The 13,108-nt window shown below is 52.7% G+C and overlaps 1 protein-coding gene across 1 annotated transcript; it reads left to right on the top strand.

Annotated features, from left to right (window-relative positions):
- The first annotated feature begins 162 nt into the window (after window positions 1-162).
- PRPF4 (pre-mRNA splicing tri-snRNP complex factor PRPF4) lies at window positions 163-10,944 on the top strand. The gene is made up of 14 exons (XM_063144723.1): window positions 163-246; window positions 1,940-2,117; window positions 3,235-3,421; window positions 3,527-3,614; window positions 4,098-4,177; window positions 4,409-4,502; window positions 5,315-5,409; window positions 5,703-5,761; window positions 6,252-6,375; window positions 8,096-8,185; window positions 9,053-9,175; window positions 9,617-9,724; window positions 9,886-10,004; window positions 10,356-10,944. The coding sequence occupies exons 1-14, from the start codon at window positions 223-225 to the stop codon at window positions 10,547-10,549; spliced, it is 1,563 nt and encodes a 520-aa protein (XP_063000793.1). The 5' UTR covers window positions 163-222; the 3' UTR covers window positions 10,550-10,944.
- The last annotated feature ends 2,164 nt before the right edge of the window (window positions 10,945-13,108 follow it).

The following is a 13,108-nucleotide window of genomic DNA, read 5'->3' as shown; positions in this document are numbered from 1 at the left end:
CTCTGGCGAGACTCGGCTCCCGGCATGCCCCGCGGCGGCACCCGCCGCCCGGAAGCGCTCCCAGGTCGCGTGGCCATAGAGTCTCACAGCTCCTAGAGCGGCTCGCACTGCATTGGCTGGGGCGCCGCGCCGGGGACCCGGTGCCCCGGAAGTGGTTGTGAGGAGCCCTCTGCGGGGCTGCCTTTTTTCCGGGCTGCGGAGGAAAAGGGTCGTCGGAGCGCGATGGCTTCGTCGCGGGGCCCTGCGGTGAGTCCGGTAGGAGGAGGGGGCGTGAGGCCGGGCCAGGCCGGGCTGCTCGGTTTCCAGCTCAGCTCCGAGGTCTAGATATGGAGCGAACGGGGAACACCTCGACCAGCTTTCCCCAACTGGAGCCCTCGGGACGCCTCGGACTACAGCTCCCATCATCCCCCAGCCCGCGTGGACGTGATGGGAGTTGTGTAGCCCGCCTTTCTAACCAAGAAAAATGGCACTCGAGGCGGAGTACAATCATAGAGAAAATAAAACTGTGATTCAGGGCACAATCCTGCGCATGTTCAGAAAGATAGAAAGAAAGGTACTACAGTTCCCAGCATGCCCAAGGCCTCATGCCTGGTTGGGGCATGCCGGGAACCTCCATCGTTTGTGAGCTCTGAATTACTAGTCCTTCCCTTGGATCTATGCATGGAAAGAAAGAAAGAAAGAAAGAAAGAGTGCTACAATTCCCAGCATGCCCCAGCCAGCCATGGCTGGGGCATGCTGGGAGTTGTAGGACCTTTTTCTGTCCAAACATGCATAAGATCGCAGCCTAAGCCCAGTTTCCAAAATTAACCAGCAGCACCTGTATGTCCAATGTCCTGTATGCCCAGTCTGAACTGGGTAGGGTGACCATATGGAAAGGAGGACAGGGCTCCTGTATCTTAACAGTTGCATAGAAAAGGGAATTTCAGCAGGTGTCATTTGTATACATGCAGCACCTGGCGAGATTCCCTCTTCATCACAACAGTTAAAGCTGCAGGAGCTATACTAGAGTGACCAGATTTAAAAGAGGGCAGCTTTAACTGCTGTGATGAAGAGGGAATTTCACCAGGTTTCCCATATAAGCCTATGCGGCAGGGCCTTGCTATTTACTGTTTTACTCTGTACAGCACCATGTACATTGATGGTGCTATATAAATAAATAAATAAATAAATAATAATAATAATAATAATAATATACAAACGACACCTGCTGAAATTCCCTTTTCTATGCAACTGTTAAAGATACAGGAGCCCGGTCCTCCTTTTCATAGGGTCACCCTAGAACTGGGGCCATTTTGAAAGTCCACTGCTGACCCCCACTCCTGCTTACCCCCCTCTTACGCCTCCTCTGTGGACCCTGCTAGAAAGCCTGGTGGTTGACTGAAGGGAGTAGAGTTAGATAGAATTGGGTGCCAGAAAGATTGGAGTTAATCGCCTCGCTCCGCTAGAACAGCTCGAAAGTCCGCCTTCTCTGCCGTGGAGCCCCGACTTAGTAGAGGTACACCTGGTGCCCACACTGCAGTCTTTTCAGTGCGTTAGTTTTCAACGTCTTCGTTTTCCTAGTGATTTTAAGTTGGGTTTGTCCAATCAGTCTGCCTCTCAAGTGTTGCATTGTATGGCAATTTAGTTTTGGGGAATACTTGTTTTGGTCAAGTTCACAGAGGGTCTGTAGCCCTGATATCCGCAGGGATGGAGGGCGGTTTATAAATAAGTCTAAATCAATCCGATCCACGTTGGAAATCAACCCTGGTGAATTAATGTGACATACCCAGGTGGACTTTCATTCTGCTCTAGTGCAACAGCCATGGGCGAGAGGAAATCTCCCCTTTCTCCTGTGTGCTGTGCGTCCTCTTGTAACGTCAGCTGAGATGAGTTGTGGGCAGGTTCCATTAAGCCACGTTCGCCGCCCTCCAAAACCCGCTTCTGCGTTTCCTCCTCGCAGGGGGCGAAGGCAAAGGCTTCGGACGAGGGAGATGGGCCGCCTGCAAAGAAGGGCCCGATTTTCTACGGAAGCCTGGAGGAGAAGGAGCGGGAGCGTCTCCTCAAGGGGGAGTCCGGGATGTTGGGCAGGGATGCGGTCAAAGCGGCTATCGAGGCTGGCAACATTAACATCACTACAGGTAAGGATTTGGCAGCAAACGGCTTAAGGAGATGCAGTGGAGAGCAAGCTGCCTCCGCTGTCGGGGAAAAATAGGTTGTCTGATGTTGAAGGTTTGCTTGTTTAGAACACTTATAGGCCGCTCTTCAGCTGATCGTTAAAAACATAAGAAAAGCCATGCTGGATCAGACCGAGGTTGCTCACTTGGGGCAAAGGAAGCTGTACCCGACCCCTTGTTCTTCGAGGGTCACCGTGGTACAGGCTCACTGCCTGTTCTGGATGGGGTTGCACTGCCTCTCAGAGATCAGGTCCGTAGTTTGAGGGTACTCCTAGATCCATCATTGTCGCTGGAGGCCTAAGTGGCCATGACGGCTCAGAGTGCCTCTTTCCAGCTTCGACTGGTTCGCCAACTACAACCTCTTCTGGAGCTTGGCGATGGTGGTACAGGCGTCAGTAACCTCAAGTCTGGATTACTGCAATGCACTTTATGTGGGGCTGGCCTTAAGGCTGCTCCGGAAACTAGAACTAGTGCAGAACGCAGCTGTTGTCGGGAGCTGCTCTTTTTCAGCATGCGACTCCTTTGCTGCTCTGGCTGCCTATTTGCTACTGGGATAGGTTTACGTTTTTTGTACTAGTGAACAAAGCCCTGAAATCTTGGGACCAGGATACCTGAGAGAGCGCCACCTCCCTTACCAACCTGCCCAGTCACTGAGATCATTGCAGGGCCCGCTCCTGGTAGTTCCACATGACGCTATGGCCCAATTGGAGTCCACCAGGAGCAGAGCCTTCAGCGTGGTGGCCCCCTTTCTGTGGAACTCCCTGCCCCCGGAGGTCAGGCAGGTGCCAATACTGTGTTGCTTCCGGCGCCTCCTGAAAACCAGCTCTTTTCCAGGAAGTCTTCCTCAACTGACAACCACATTTTTATTGGCATTCTGTTTTTTATAAAAGTATAATTTTAGTGGTGTTTTAATTTTTAATCTTTTACTATTTTACTTCTTATGCTGACCACTCCAGAATCTGTTTCAGATGTGGAGAGATGTACAAATTTTGTAAATAAATGAATATCAGGGGTGAGAGGCATTGCAGGCTCCGGACTGGGTTGCTGTGTCCGTAACGTCCCGTCTCTCTTCTGTGATCAGGTGATGTTTTTGACCTGGAAGACCATATCAGTGAGCGCCAAGCAGAAGTACTGGCGGAGTTTGAGCGTAGGAAGCGCGCCAGGCAAATCAACGTTTCCACGGATGACTCTGAGGTCAAGGCCTGCCTGCGAGCCCTCGGGGAGCCCATCACGCTTTTCGGAGAAGGCCCTGCGGAAAGGAGGGAGAGGTGAGAGAGAGAGAGAGAGAATATGACTCAGTCTCGTTGTCGTTCCAGCGTGTTGGCTTGACTTTTAAACAAAGACCATTTAACCTTGGCATCATTTCTTGGCAGACTACGTAATATTCTCTCGGTGGTGGGCACGGATGCCTTGAAGAAAACCAAGAAAGACGATGAAAAGTCCAAGAAATCCAAAGAGGAGGTAAGCATGTTATGAAACCACTGTCACTCCCAATTTCCAGTGTCCAGGTGAAGTGACTGGGTGCACTCCACAGCTCTTTGTACCGTCCTCTGCTTCACCTCCAACATGCCAAATACATTAGCCTTTTTTAAAAAAAAAATCTTGTAAAGTAATGTTTAGCTGCTACGTGTTCTACTTTTACCCATTTGTTAAATGCTGCCTTTTGAAATGGTATTTCCCCATGTTTGACGTGCTTAAATATTTCTCTTCTTTTAAAAATATTTTAAATTATTATTGCTACTTTTAGAGAGAGAGAGAGATTTTATCGTTGGTTTTGTCCTGTTTGTTTTTATTGCCTGTGTTGACCACAAAGCTTCAGCTATGGGGTGATCCATAAATGGGAATTGTTTATTATGGTTCCTATTTCATCATCGTCATCGTTATTATTATTTTAAAAGGCATCATGTTTAAACCTTTAAATCTTTGCTGTTGTTTCCCTTTTAGTATCAGCAAACCTGGTACCACGAAGGGCCGAATACCTTGAAGACAGCCAGGCTGTGGATCGCCAATTACTCACTCCCCCGGTAAGTGCTGGGTGACAGGAGAGGTGGGTGCCAACCTTGACGAGGCTTTGTACATCTGCGGTCCCTACAGGTGGGGCGTGGGAACTCAGGGCTTCAAATCCCTGCCCCAAAGGCAAATCGCACTCCTTGGGAGAACTGTCACCATAAAAACCCGTACGTGGGGAGGGAGGGCATTTTTTGAATGTGAGGAAGCTCTTGATCTGTTCGTTTGGGTTTTCTTTCCCGCCCCAGGGCAGTGAAGCGATTGGATGAAGCTCGGATGTTCAAGGAGGTTCCCGAGGCCACGCGGACGTCCCAGAAGCAAGAGCTACACAAATCTCTGCGGGTAAGTCGGACTGGTCTGGTGGTCCTGGCACAGGAACGCTTCATGGCAAATCTAGAGGTACCCGAGACCTGGAGCTTCCAGTCAGCTCGCAGGAAGGCTGGAGCCTTTACGGGTGTGTCTGCCCTCTGAGTCATAGCTCAATGGTAGAACACACTCTTTTTATGCAAAAAGACACAGGTTCAATCCCCAGGACATCCAGCTTGAAGGATATTCAGAATCAGGGTTGGGAAAGACCTCTGCCAAACGCTTGATGTTGTTTTATTTCTTTAGGACTCAATCCTGTGCATGTTTGGACAGAGGAAAATGTCCTACAACTCCCAGCATGCTCCGCCAGCCAGCATGGCTGGTGGAGCATGCTGGGAGTTACAGAGCCTTTTTTCTGGCTAAACATGCATAGGAATTAACAATCCCAGCTGTTGTAACCTTCCCTTGTAGGGGAGATGCTCCAGCCCCTTAACCATTTTAGTTGCCTTTTTCTGCGCTTTTCCCAGCATTACTGCTGCTAAGCATTTCCAGACACAACACGCAAGGAAAGTGGACGTGGAGGGATGAGGTGGGCTGGGCTGGTGCAATTGCCCCGTTTCCCTGTCCCGTCTCCCCCTGACTTGGAAAGCAACTGCCCCATTAGAGCAGACCAAGTGAAATACTCTCTGTGTAGGAAGTCCCCATGCTCCCACACTTCCTAAAGCCACTCAGGGCAGAGGTTGGGAACCGCCTTGTTCCTTCCCTTGTTCGTGTTGAATCAATCTCCTTTCAGTCAGCTCTGTGAATTCTTCTGGTGGCAGGAACCGTTCTTCTTCTTCTTCTTTCAGTCTCTGAATAATTTCTGCAGCCAAATCGGGGACGACCGCCCCATCTCCTTCTGCCACTTCAGTCCCAACTCCAAGCTCCTGGCTACAGCTTGTTGGTAAGGATTTTTCTCTCTCTCTCTTCTCCTCCCCGCTCCCACTAACCCCACCTATTAGCTAGAATCAGAGGGTGCTGTGACGCGCTCGTGCTTTTTGCCCCTTTCACTCGGATTTTGTCTCAAGGGCTCAGTTCAGACAACGCATTTCTTAACGGTGGTTTTAGGACTCCACAGATTATTACACTGCCTTGAATGTTGTTTGTAAAGCCAGAAAATCATTCCTCATTCCTAAGAAAATAATAAAATGCCAGGCAGCCTTCCTTCCTTACAACCACCTTTTTTTCTGCCCACAGGAGCGGCCTCTGCAAACTATGGTCTGTCCCGGATTGCAGTCTCATCCACACTTTGAGAGGTACAGTATCTTCTCCCCTCCTGCCCCCGGCCCGGTTCCCCCAAAGAAGCCTGCTTTTCTTTGCTTTCCTCCAAGGGTGATGGAAAAGATGCTGCGTGGTCTTTTTTGGGGGGGTGGGGAGAGTCTATCCTGGGATTCAGTGACGTTGTATTCTTCTGTGGCCGATATCTGTTTACATGCTGGTCATGCAGGAGAGGAAGGATTTCCTTCTGCAGACAGCTTTTTTAGCAGGCTGATAAAAAGATGAGCTTTCTATCAGTTAAAATACTCCTCCTTCCTCCATGGCTAACCATAAACCAAGTGGACTGGCAGAGGAGGCCTTGGGTGATGAAAGTAGCTGTGAGAAACGCTCTAGCTTTGAACCAACGTTGGGATCTGGAGCGGTTTCCGATCAGGAATCGGTTGGAAGCAATAGGGGGAAAGAGCCAGGCGCAAAACAGAAAAAACAAGCTAAGAATGAATCGGCCGTCTGTTTTCTTCTCTTCCCAAGGACACAATACCAACGTGGGATCCATCGTCTTCCACCCGAAGGCCACCCTCTCCCAGGACAAGAAGGACGTGAACCTGGCCTCGTGCGCAGCTGATGGTTCAGTCAAGCTCTGGAGCCTCGAAAGGTGCACCTGGGCTTCTTCCCATTGGCTATTTCCTGTAGACTACAACATTCCCAGTAGGGAAGGACACATTAAAGCAGCCCAGAGGTTATACACCTTGGGATTTAAGAACCGCTGACCCTAGCCACCCATGAAAAGATACCTTAACCAAATTACTGGACTCAAGTTAAAGGAAGCCAGATTCCAGCTGGACATCCGGAAAAACTTCCTGACTGTTAGAGCAGTACGACAATGGAAGCAGTGACCTAGGGAGGTTGTGGGCTCTCCCACACTAGAGGCCTTCAAGAGGCAGCTGGACAAGCATCTGTCGGGGATGCTTTAGGGTGGATTCCTGCATTGAGCAGGGGGTTGGACTCGATGGCCTTGTAGGCCCCTTCCAACTCTGCTATTCTATGATTCTACTAAAAGAAAATGCGTTCTCATTTATACGGGGACACATTCTTGAATTAAATCCAGAGTAGCGTGATCCATTGCAGAACTAGCGCAGGGCCTCTAAAGAGACGTGCACGACACTTAACCTTTCTTTCTTCATAACCCTTTATCCAATAGCTCTTCTGCTGTTCTGTGTCACTGCTGCTTCTTTTTTGAGGCCAGCGAGCACATTTGGAATTTTTTTGGAGTGTGTGTGTGTGTGTGTTGTGGGCACCCTCACAAAATGGCTGCCGCAGAGGAGGAGGGCTCGCCCGTTCAAAACGCACAGCCCCTCTTACGAACCGAAATAAAGACGGCGCTGGAGGAGTTGAAACGTTATTAATTTTAAAATTCTTAAGGAATAAAATAAAACTCTGGGTGAGCAGGCAGCCTGGCGGGTGCAGGGAGAGGTGTCTGTGGGCCCACAGCTACCACGTTGGAGACGCCCGCTCTGAAACCCTTTAGCGATGGCTGTTTGCTTGGGATACTTCTTGCATCCCGCCACGACCTGGTGTTTACAGCTCTCCTCTTTTGCCCACCAACACCCCCATTTTAAGCCTGTCTCCTCCTGGGCTGTGCCTTTCCCCTTGCGGTGTCACAGCGCCCCCCCCCCCCCCGCGCGAGCGGCCACCAAAGGGACGAAAGCCTGCGCTCGTTCCAACCGATCAAATGCTACGACTCTTGGGAAAGGCAGCCGGGTTTGTCTGCGGCACGTCCAGGGGAACACAGAGAAAGAGCTGCCTCTGGTTTTAATTGGGCCTTCGGGAGAAGCGATTTGTTTCTGTCTGACACGGACAGCTGCAGCGACGTGAAGTCATCTTAACCCAGCCTGTGTGTTCGGTTCTCCACCGCAAGTCCTGATTTCAGCTCTCCCGCTTTCGGTCTGGGACTTGCCCTCCGCCTGTAGCGTTGGGGTTCAGTCTCCCTCCGCCGCTGAGCTCTAGGCTGCCTCCTTTGCTTCAAACGCCGTTTTGCAAAGACGAACGGCGACAGATTTTAATCTCGCGATGCAGCAAAATCTATATAAACTTTTATCAAGTAAAACAAGTAAGGCCAAAATCCTGTGCGTGTTTAGACAGGAAAAAAGGCTGGCGATTTTTTTCCTTTCTTTCCTGTCTAACCATACATAAAATTGCGCCTTACGCTGCTTAGAAAAATCGTCCGATGGCGGGCTGACCTCTGCGCCATTCCATAAGGTTGCTCCCCCACCAGACTTTGCATCACTGGCTGTGACCGTCCCGTTATTTCGGTCTCCTGAGGATAGCAAGTGCCCTCTGTGATCCCCAATGAGACATCCTTGTATTTCTTTCAGTGACGAGCCGGTGGCTGACATCGAAGGGCACACGGTGAGAGTGGGACGTGTGGCGTGGCATCCATCCGGCAGGTTCCTGGGCACCACCTGGTAAGGGGTTTACACGGCAAGCTGCCGTATCCTGTCTAAACACGCATAGGATTGCGCCTTTAGGCGTTTATATTTTTGTGTGTTTTCTTTGTTTACCCTTCCTTAAGGGCGACATCAGGGACAAAACGGCCCTCTCAGGGCGGCTCACAAAATTCATAAAAGCTTCAGTAACGCACAGTTAAAATCCCGCTATAGCTTAATACCTAATAAAAGCCCAACAGTACGAAAAAGACCAAAATGCAAGCATTCAAATAAATCATGCACTAAAACAATTCCCATCAATCAGAGCCATGAAACCCGCTAAGGACAAACGCGTCTTTAGAATTGCAAAGATGACGGCCGACGTACGCCAGGATACGAGCGAGTCCTGCAACTGCGGGGCCAACACTGAAAAAGCCCTGCCCCGTGTGCCTACCCATCAAAATGTTCGCAAAGGTCACCTCCTGCAGAGCATTAACCCGGCTTCGATTAAATCCAGGCAGTCTCAAATGTCGGCCTGTCTTGAGGCTCCACACTCTTCCCCCCACCTTGGTTCATTTGGATCTTTTCCAGGCTTTTTTGCCCTGTTCTGAAAAAGTTGAAATCCCTCTCCTAAGGGCTGCGTTAAAGGCAGTAAGAGCTTTTAGCTGCAAGGGGCTGGTACGTTTTTGTCTTTGGGCCCTGCCCACCACTGGAATGCTCCCCCTGATGGCTTCTTCGGAAATCGAAGGCAGCCCTCAGACTGAAAGGAATTCAACACCCCTGATACAGACCGCCCGGGCACCCTCCTAACGTCTGCATGCCGGCGGGGGGGGGAACCCTGCTGAACCCTTTTGTAACCCCCTCTCCGTGTTTGCTTTCTCTTCTCCCCTCGCCCCACCCCTGCAGCTATGACCATTCGTGGCGCTTGTGGGACCTGGAGGCCCAGGAGGAGATCCTGCACCAGGAGGGGCACAGCAAAGGGGTCTACGACATCGCCTTCCACAACGATGGCTCCCTTTCCGCCACGGGGTAAATCTGCAAGCCGTATGTTCCCGGAGGGCGTTCGCGAGTGAGGCCCACGCGGCCACGGCCAGTGACAACGGTCCTAAAAGTCCAGAAGAAGGAGGCCTTGGCCTTCTTTTGCCTCTGGAAAATCCCGGCTCCGTTTTCGGTTCTGGAGCCAGCGACCGCGAGGCTTGCAGCTAAGCTCGGAGGGAACAGGGAAGTCCGAGGGGGCTGGCAGATGACGTCAGAGACCCTGCTCATAAAAAAATAAGTTGTGGCCCCGCCTCCCTGCAAGCCCCGCCTCCACTACACCACTGCCATTGGCTGAGCTGGTTGGGAATGATAGGGATTTTTTGCAGCCCAGCCCGGTTGGAGGGCCCCAGGTCGGGATGGCTTCTTTCAGCGGAGGGGCGTCGGGAGGCGCACGCGCGAGTGTGTTTGACGTTCCTCCCCCCTTTCTTCCAGCGGCCTCGACGCCTTTGGCCGCGTGTGGGACTTGCGCACGGGGCGCTGCATCATGTTTTTGGAGGGGCACCTCAAGGAGATCTACGGCATCAATTTTTCCCCCAACGGGTAAGAGCCAGTTTGCCGCCGCCGCCACCACCCCTGGGCCGGTGTGTGGGTGGGCGTGCGTGCGTTCACGTGCAGTGTGTAATCCCGCCCCACGGCCACCCCAACAAACGGCCCCTCCCCCGACATAATCCATCATTCTCTCTTCCTCTTTCTCCTCGCAGGTACAACATCGCCACCGGCAGCGGCGACAACTCCTGCAAGGTCTGGGATCTCCGCCAGAGGAGATGCATCTACACCATCCCTGCGCATCAGAACCTGGTCACGGGGGTGAAGTTTGAACGTAAGTCCTGCAGCCGCCTGGGCCTTGCAGTGGGAGCTGTTTGGGTGGAGGTGGTTAGAAGGAGCGCGACCCCCTCCAGCAGCAACTATTCCTCCTCTGTTTGGGGGCTGGAGTGGTGCGGCTGCCGACCGTGCCTAAAGAGGCACGGGTAGCCGACCTGGTGGCCTCCAGAGGTTTTGGACCACAGTTCCCATCAGCCAAGCTAGGATTTGGGGGTCGTAGACCCAAACGTCTGGAAGGGAGCAGGTTCAGAAAGACCGCTCCAGGCGGACCCCCGTTTCCCCTTCTTTCTGCTCTTCCGTGTTCCGAGCGCTCCTCCGCCACCGCTTAGCGTTCTCTCTCCCCCTCCAGCGAATCACGGCAACTTCCTGCTCACCGGCGCCTACGACAACACGGCCAAGGTCTGGACGCACCCGGGCTGGTCCCCGCTGAAAACCCTGGCGGGGCACGAGGGCAAAGTCATGGGCTTGGACATCTCCCTGGACGGGCAGCTGATCGCCACCTGCTCTTACGACCGGACCTTCAAGCTTTGGATGGCCGAGTAGGCTGGGCTGCCCCCGCCGGATTGCCCCTCCCCAGCTCCTGTAGCAAAGGAAGGCCTCAGCCGTGCCAGCCCAGGCTTCATTGGGAGCTAGCGGAGCCGTTCTGGGTCAGTGACTGAAGCTGCCGCTCTCTCCACACCCTTGCCCTAAAGACACTATTTTTGTATTTTCCTGCTCCTGCTGCCCTCCACCTCCTCACCCCGTTCCTGACGTGTAGAGGCTGGGCTCCCCTGACTTCGATCGATCGATCGCCCGCCCCCTCTCGAAGATTACCTGGGCCGCCCCTGGGGTCGCCCTCCTTGTTCCTGGGACCGGAGCCCTTTCCCCGTCGGACAGAGACTGCGCTCGCGCTTTTGTTGTTTTGATATTAAAGCAGCGCTGCTGCTTGAATCGCAAAACCTTCTGTCGTTTGCCTTTTCGACTCGTCGTCCCTGCTGTTGCAGCTGGCAGAGGAACGGGGACCGCCCGACCGCCCCGGGCTCCCCTCGCCCGCCCTCTTGCCACTGTCTTCCCGCAGCCCTTTGAAAGTGGGCGACGTTCTCCGGGCGTCCCGGTGTCATCCGGATCCTGGTATCGCCCACGGGGCGCGGGCTTTGCTTTCCCGAGCTTTCAAGCGGGCAGCAAGATGGGCAGCCGGGCTCAGGCCACAGAGCTGAAACGGGGCGATGCCCTCAGAGAGCTGGGGCAGGCTTCCGGCTGCCCCCCTGCTGTTGTGGCCTGCTTCCTGCCTTGAATGAAAAACTGGAAAGCGTTCAGGTGCCAAGTTCTCCCCCCCCCCCCCCCGTTCCTGGATCTGCCGGCCGATTGGCTGTTTAGGGGGCAGGAAGAGAAAGCAAGGCAGAGAGGAGGAACGGCACGGCAAAGAACGGGAGAAGAGCCCTGAGGCTGGGTCAGGCCGAGGGACCATCTAGTCCAGCGCTCTGTTCACGCAGTGGCCGGCCAGGGACCCACAAAGCCGTGGGAGAGAAAGAGCACATCTGGGGGCTGGAAAGGGGGACAAAGGCGGTGGCTTGGTTTGGGAAAGGGGGAGAAAGAGCGAGGGAAGGTGTTGGGGGACACACACACACACCCAGGAGCTTCTCTGAAATGGGACCGGACCCTCGGGCTGAAAGGGGCCCGACCCTCCTGTTGTAAGAGGAGCCTTGCTGGGTCACAGCAAACGGGTCATCCAGGATCCCGTTTCCCAACCAGACGCTTCTGGGGACACACCCCTCCCCCCAAATCAGGACACGAACACAAAAGCATCCCCCCCCCCCACGGCCCTTCCTGAGCGAGTGGTACTCCGGGGCCCATCAAGTCACCTCCCCACCAGAGAAACAGTGGCAATCCCTCAAAAGTCTCTGTGGAGTCATTTCAGTTCCCTTTTAAGCCCGGCTACGTCCGTGTCCGTGGATTCCATATTATTATTTCCTCCTGATTGCCGGTCTCGTGGGGTGGGCAGAAGTTCTCATATTATGGGATAAGATGGTTTCCTCTCTGCGCGGTTTATAAACGTACCTCGTTCCGCCCTCCTTCCATCCATACCGGTGCAGGTTTCTACATTCAGAAGCCCTCAGTCACCCGTCTCCAACCTGGTGCCGTCTGGATGCCTTGGGACTACAACTCCAGCGGCCATGCTGGCTGAGGATTGTGGGAGTTGTAGTCCGAACACACCTGGAGAAGGCCACGTTGGGGAACCACCCAGAGAGCTTCGGCTATTGGGCGGTATAAAAACGTAATAAATAAATAAGGTTTCTCTAAATTCTTCATCCCGGGAACTGTTTTGTGAATGATACATTCATCTTTGCATCTAACCTGCAGGTTTTTTAAAAACGCAGCTTGCGTCTGCTGCAGAGATGACAGTGTAAATAATTATCAGGGTCCTGTCATGCTCAGAGCCCCCAAATTCCAGTTCCAAGCTGCATGGCGATATGAGCAAACGGACACCTGAGTGATCCACCTTCCGTTACCAAACTAGTACTTTCTTCAAGTCAAACACCAAGAGTTGGTGGAATTATTTCTACGCTCAGTTGCTCTATCTATATGACCCGGGCCAGGAAATGTCACTTTAAAACAACCAATAATGCCTGTATACCACACATGTGAAACTTTAGTCCTTAGAATGCTGGCCACTAGATTTCATCGTAACACACTTTCCTTTTTTTGAAATGAGAGACACATTTAGTATTTTATTGATGGCTTCTTTGTTTTTTAAAAAAACAATTTAAAATCCTGTTCAAAACCCAATTTTGAAAGAGGACATTGATTTCTTTTTTCTCCACCTGGAGTCCAACATATCGGGGAGGCACCAGGTTGGTGGACCATCCCGGCGGTTTCCAGCTTCCGGAGTGTGGTGGAACTTCTCCGGCGGACGAGGACTTGTTGCCACCCCTGGCCGAGATCTTCGGCACGATGGAAGATGCCAACACAACTGCACACCTCTCTCTTGGCTCCAAAAGTTAGCCAAAGAGGTAACTAGGGAACTATTCCATCTGCCCTCCCGAAATCCAGCGGGAATCAGCTTCTTTCTCATCCACGGCCCCGGTTTTAAACCCCCCCGACGTTTCAGCCTTCGGACCCGTC

Source organism: Elgaria multicarinata, chromosome 19 (assembly GCF_023053635.1).
Source record: "Elgaria multicarinata webbii isolate HBS135686 ecotype San Diego chromosome 19, rElgMul1.1.pri, whole genome shotgun sequence".
Taxonomy (NCBI): domain Eukaryota; kingdom Metazoa; phylum Chordata; class Lepidosauria; order Squamata; family Anguidae; genus Elgaria; species Elgaria multicarinata.
Note: the sequence above shows the minus strand (reverse complement) of the source record. Positions and strands in the feature narration are given on the sequence as shown.

Coding starts and splice junctions, on each gene's coding strand:
- PRPF4 (XM_063144723.1), top strand. CDS start 223: ATGGCTTCGTCGCGGGGCCCTGCG. Junction 2,118..3,234: donor CAACATTAACATCACTACAG/GTAAGGATTTGG, acceptor TTCTGTGATCAG/GTGATGTTTTTGACCTGGAA. Junction 5,762..6,251: donor TCTCATCCACACTTTGAGAG/GTACAGTATCTT, acceptor TCTCTTCCCAAG/GACACAATACCAACGTGGGA.